The following is a 4,934-nucleotide window of genomic DNA, read 5'->3' as shown; positions in this document are numbered from 1 at the left end:
AGGCAAGTCCTTCTGGTTCCTGCTTTCCACTGCACCAGGCTTGCTTGGGCTCGTTTTCTCCAGTCCGGACCTCCCCTGCTGTCCCACAGCCCGGCGCAGCATCAGAAATGCTCACTCAGCTCCCAGCCTCCCGCCTGCACACCAGGCCAGTGTGGGCAGAAGGAAGAGGGGCACATTCCCAGACACCGCCATTGCACTTTTGCACCTTTTCCACCATTTTCAAGAGCTGCCTCCCTCAGGAAGCCCTCCTGGACTGCCCGACCCCCAGGCACCTTGACAGCATGAACGGAAAGGCCAGTAGCCTAGAGAGGGGAGTGGGCGTGATTTGTCTCTCGGGCTCCAGCGTGCCCTGCAGGCCTGGTGATAAGGAATGGACACCATGAGTTCGTGTGCTCAGCCTGCCCTGTCCTCTTGGGGCCAGCCCACCTCAGCGACCGAAAGTGCTGGGTTTACAGACGTGAGCCACCCGGCTTGGCCTGAATGCGTATTTCAAAACTTTATTTCCAGCACGAATATAGAAATTTAGAGGTGAGCTGGTTGCTGTGAGTGGCGGACAGGGGTCCACTCTCTTCCTCTTAAACAGACATGGGGTCTCACTATGTTGTCCAGGCTGGACTGGAACTCCTGGTCTCAGGCGATCCTCCCACCTCACCCCACTGAAGTGCTGGGATGACAGGCGTGAGCCACTGCGCCTTCTCCTCCCTAAGGCACTTGTGCACCAAAGCACTCTCTCCTGGGCCCACCCGCCTCAAGTGGCCAGGAAGGCCTCCTTCCCCCCTACCCTGTAGAGGAGTGCGACAGTCCAGCTGTGTCCTTGCACACAGACGGAGCAGGGAAGCCCCTGGCACAACAGCAGATGCCAGCGTGCACTTTAGGATGAGCAGCACCCCTGCAGCTCCTGCCACACCTCTTCCCCCAAGAGAGCCTTGTCCATGGGTTCTGCGGGTGTCCGGTGTGGAGGAAGTCACAGACGCCCCGCTTGGCAGTGTGGAGTCGATGCTGCTAGCAACAGGGAGTCATAGAAGGTTCCAGAGAAGCAGTGACGGGCTCAGACTTCTGCCGACTCGAGCGCATTAAGGGGCAGTGAAGTAGGTTCCAGCAGGCTGGGGCAACGTGGGGACATCAGGAGCCCCCGGGGCTGGGAGGACCGCAGGTCCTGGATCGTTCCCACGCTCCCCACTGCTGCCTCCAGGAAGCCGCTTTTCCCCGGGAGTCAAGCCTGCTTCCCAGTGGCCTGGGTACAGATGCAGGTTAGCAGCTGCCCTGGAAGCCGTGTTCCGGGATTTCAAGCCAACAGTCCCCGTGAGGAAGCCTCGTGCGCGGGGTGCACCAGAGTCCTGGCTGCACTCGCTGAGGGGGATGTCAGGGGCAAGAATTCTGGGCAAGACTTCTGACCTGCCTGCCCCCCACTTTCCTTCCTAAGCAGGCGACACCAGAAAGGATCGGGGTGGCCGAGCGTCGTTATAAAACATCACGTTTATTGCTACAATGCTGTTATGTACAGGACAGGTCTCTGGATCCACTTCAAAGGGGATCGTTTAAAAGTCCCAATAATCCAGCCAGCTGTGTAGACACGTATAAAATTATTTTCTTTAAAAAAACATTATTTTTTGAAAACCATCTTGAGGCACTCAGACCACACACCCCCCCCGCCCCGTTAACTGTGGTTTCCCCCATGAACTGCTGCTTTTCTTCCTCCTCATGCTGAGTGAATCTCATTTAAATTCTATGCAGCACACAGTTCCAGAGGCTACGGGGCGCTGCCCACCCAGACCTGGGGGCAGGGACCAGAGGCAAAACAAGAGTGGGAAAGAGGCAGGTTCCCTAAGAGACCCCGTCCCCAGGGCTGGGGACGCCACGGAGGAAGGAGACGCAGCTGGACAGCCCCTCCCCTCCACCCGGCCTAGGCTGGGCCAGATCCTGGGCCTTGGGGTTCCCCTTGAATCTGCCATGGGGCCCAGGCTCCCCAGCCAGTCTGGGGAGGGGAGGCAGGCAGCCCAGGGTTTCTTGGGGATGGTGGTGGGAGTCTCGGGGTGGCACTTGGGGAGATGTCCGAGCTGCTGCTAGGGTGGGTAGTCAGCCTGGGATCCACAAGGCCTCAACGTGGGGAGGGGAAGGGCAGGCTGGGCCCATGCGTGGTGCCAGTGACCGTCCCTGTGGTCTGTGTGGAGCTGGAGGAGATCCCAGGGCAGTCTGCTGGGAAGAGCTGGTTACCCTCATGGCAAGAGGCCAGCAGAGGGGACTGGAGAGAGGCCTGGGTGCTGGGACATGGGGCCCAGGACACAGATGGGCCGCCCGGCTGGTTCTGTGGCAGTCGGACACACAGCCCAGGGCCTTCGTGGGGCTCAGGGACCAGCACTGTCTCCTGCTCCAGCCACTCCTGCCCTTGGGTCCCACAGTGGGAGGGTAGCAGGGGTGGCCCCGGCCCAGGGATGCTTCCCAGCGTTGGGGATGCCACCAGGATGCATCCTGTCCATGCCACAATGGCCCTCCGCTGTGACAGGGACATGCTGGGGTAGGGGTGTCCTGTGCTGGCCCAAACCTGCATCCCCTCAGCCAAAGTCCGGAGCATGGGCTTGGGTCTTTGTGGCAAAGGAGCGGAGGACGGGGTGGTCTGGGAGGCCCCAGTACCGGGCTCCAGGGTGTCGCCCTGTGCCAGGGGTCGCTGGTCTCAACAAAATGCCCCATTTCAGAGAGGTGTGCAGGTTCCAAGGGAGAGCAGCTTATGGGGGCCTGGGGAGGACGTTGCTTAGGGCAGCCCCGGGGGTCGGAGCTGCTTGGCAGTCACCTGGGAGGGTCAGAGCCACCTTGCCGACGTTCCTTCCCCTAGGCCCAGATCTGCCCCTTCCTGAGGGGAGAGGGTGGGGCAGGGCAGCCCCAAGAAGCCTTCACTGGGGAATGCCCAGGCGTCCCAGAGGGGAACCTCCAACGTGAAGCAGGCAGAAGCCCGGCCGCCTGCCCCACTCCGTCTGCTTGTGCTGCCTTCAGGGACAGGGGGTGGGGGGCTCAGGGTGTCACGGGGTCTTCTTAATACAACGTTTAATCATCGGGTTGACCAGGAAATGCAATGCTCAGTCTAGTAACAGCAGCAGAAGTAGCGAGACACGGAACTTTTATACAAAAAAAGTGTTGCTTACAAAACATATGCAAAAAAAAGCTTAAAAAAAAACCAGAGACCAAAGGCAGCATCCTTGCTCATTTTCATCTCTATTAAGAAAAAAAAAATCTTGTAACTAATGTTTTTATTTTCCTTAAAAAAAAATAATAGTACGCGTAGGCACAATTTGCTGGTGGCTTCTGAAGAGTAAGCCAGGTTTCCACAGCATCTCCCTCAAGTGATATGTTTCCGTTTCTCCACATTTCATAGTTAAGGCATTTTTTCTTTTCTGACAAAGTGTATGTCTTGTTGCTTGCTTTCAGGTTTTGTTTACAGCAAAAAAAAAAAAAAAAAATGTTCCCGTCAGCCCAGGCAACGGGTCAAGACGCAGTTTCAGGATCCCTGGGGCAGATGACGGGGTGACATGGTGGCTGAGATTTGGGGGCAGGGGGATCGAAGCCAGTGAGGGGGTCCCAGGAACTCCCGGACCTGGCGTCGCCTTGGTCACCCCCTTCACTCCGAAACTCATCAGGTCAGCGCCGGCTCGATGCTGACAAAAGGCATGTGAGGTGTGGATGTGGATGAGCCCCGGGGCCTCGGGTGGCTGTCCTGGGCCCGGTGCATGGGGCTGAGGGTGGGTGGCTTGTCCCACGGAGGCGTACCTTTCACATGTGCCCGGTGGGGTTGTGGGTCTCACTCAGGCCTGGGTGGGCAGCGGAAAGCACCATCTGGGGGTCTCCGACCACACCCGACACCTTCTCCTCTTCTCGCCGTTTCAAACAGGCAGCTTTGGGGTTCAGGTTCCGCTCTGGGGGTAGGGGGAGAGCTCTGTGGGAGAGGGTCCCTGGGAGGAGGAGTGGTGGGGAGAGTGGGGTACAGGATGTTGGGGGGGTGGGGGTGGGTGCTGGGCCCGTCACGCATGGCCACCTGTATCTCCAGCTCTCACCTCCTTCCTTGAGAGGACTGGGGGGGTGGGGTGGGGGGGTTGTAAAGAAGAGACTGGGTATCAGAGAGTGTCCAGGGAAGGTCACAGGGTCTGAGGCCAGCCACGGAGAGAGAGACGTGGAGAGTGCAGGGCCAGCGAGCACAGGAGGACCCCGGCGTCTGCACCAGGGTGAGGGAAGGGGAGGGTGCCGGGGCCGCCCTGGCCGGGGAGCCTACCTCGCACCTGCTGCTCCAGCCCCAGGATGACCTGCACGGCCTGCTGCAGGATGAGCAGCTTGGTCTGCGCTTTGTCCGACTTGAGGTGCATCTGGCACATGCGCCCCAGCTCCCGGAAGGCCTCGTTAATATCCCGCACGCGCACCCGCTCCCGCGCGTTATTGGCCATACGCCTCTCCCGGTCCCTCAGGTCTTTCTCCTCCAGGGACAGCACCTCCTCCGTACTGCTGGGTCACAGCACCGAGGCCTCTGTTAGTGATGCGCCGGGGCTGGGCGGGAGGGTGGGGCTGGGTGGCGGAGTGGGTATCCAGCTACTTGTGTTTGTGTGGTGTTGGGTGCAGCAGTGCGGGTACCTGGCTGGTGCATGGACGGTGCCGGTGTGGGCAGCAGTGCGGGTACACAGACGGTGCCGGTGTGGGCAGTAATTTGGGTACACGGCTGGTGTAGGTGTGGGCAGCAGTGCGGGTGCACGGATGGTGCTGGTGTGGGCAGTAATTTGGGAGCACGGACGGTGCTGGTGTGGGCAGCGGTGCGGGTGCACGGGCGGTGCTGGCGTGGGCAGTAATTTGGGCGCACGGACGGCGCCGGCGTGGGCAGTAATTTGGGAGCACAGACGGTGCCGGCGTGGGCAGTAATTTGGGTGCACGGACGGTGCCGGTGTGGGCAGTAATTTGGG

At 60.0% G+C, this 4,934-nt stretch overlaps 1 protein-coding gene across 10 annotated transcripts in view; it reads right to left on the bottom strand.

The window, feature by feature from the left end:
• Positions 1-1,457: 1,457 nt before the first annotated feature.
• TCF3 (transcription factor 3) overlaps positions 1,458-4,934 on the bottom strand; it is a 48,425-nt gene continuing 44,948 nt past the window's right edge. For 2 of the 10 annotated variants that reach the window (XM_017514399.2, XM_017514401.2), the window contains 3 exons: positions 4,259-4,485; positions 3,760-3,905; positions 1,458-3,430 (listed from right to left, as the gene is read on the bottom strand). In XM_017514399.2, coding sequence (XP_017369888.1) covers positions 3,763-3,905; positions 4,259-4,485 — 370 coding nt within the window. In that variant the 3' untranslated portion in view covers positions 1,458-3,430; positions 3,760-3,762. The other 8 variants (XM_017514397.2, XM_037733439.1, XR_001820566.2 and 5 more) reach the window with 6 other exon arrangements.

The sequence above is a fragment of the Cebus imitator genome, unplaced genomic scaffold (genome assembly GCF_001604975.1).
Source record: "Cebus imitator isolate Cc_AM_T3 unplaced genomic scaffold, Cebus_imitator-1.0 Scaffold524, whole genome shotgun sequence".
NCBI lineage: Eukaryota > Metazoa > Chordata > Mammalia > Primates > Cebidae > Cebus > Cebus imitator.
Note: the sequence above shows the minus strand (reverse complement) of the source record. Positions and strands in the feature narration are given on the sequence as shown.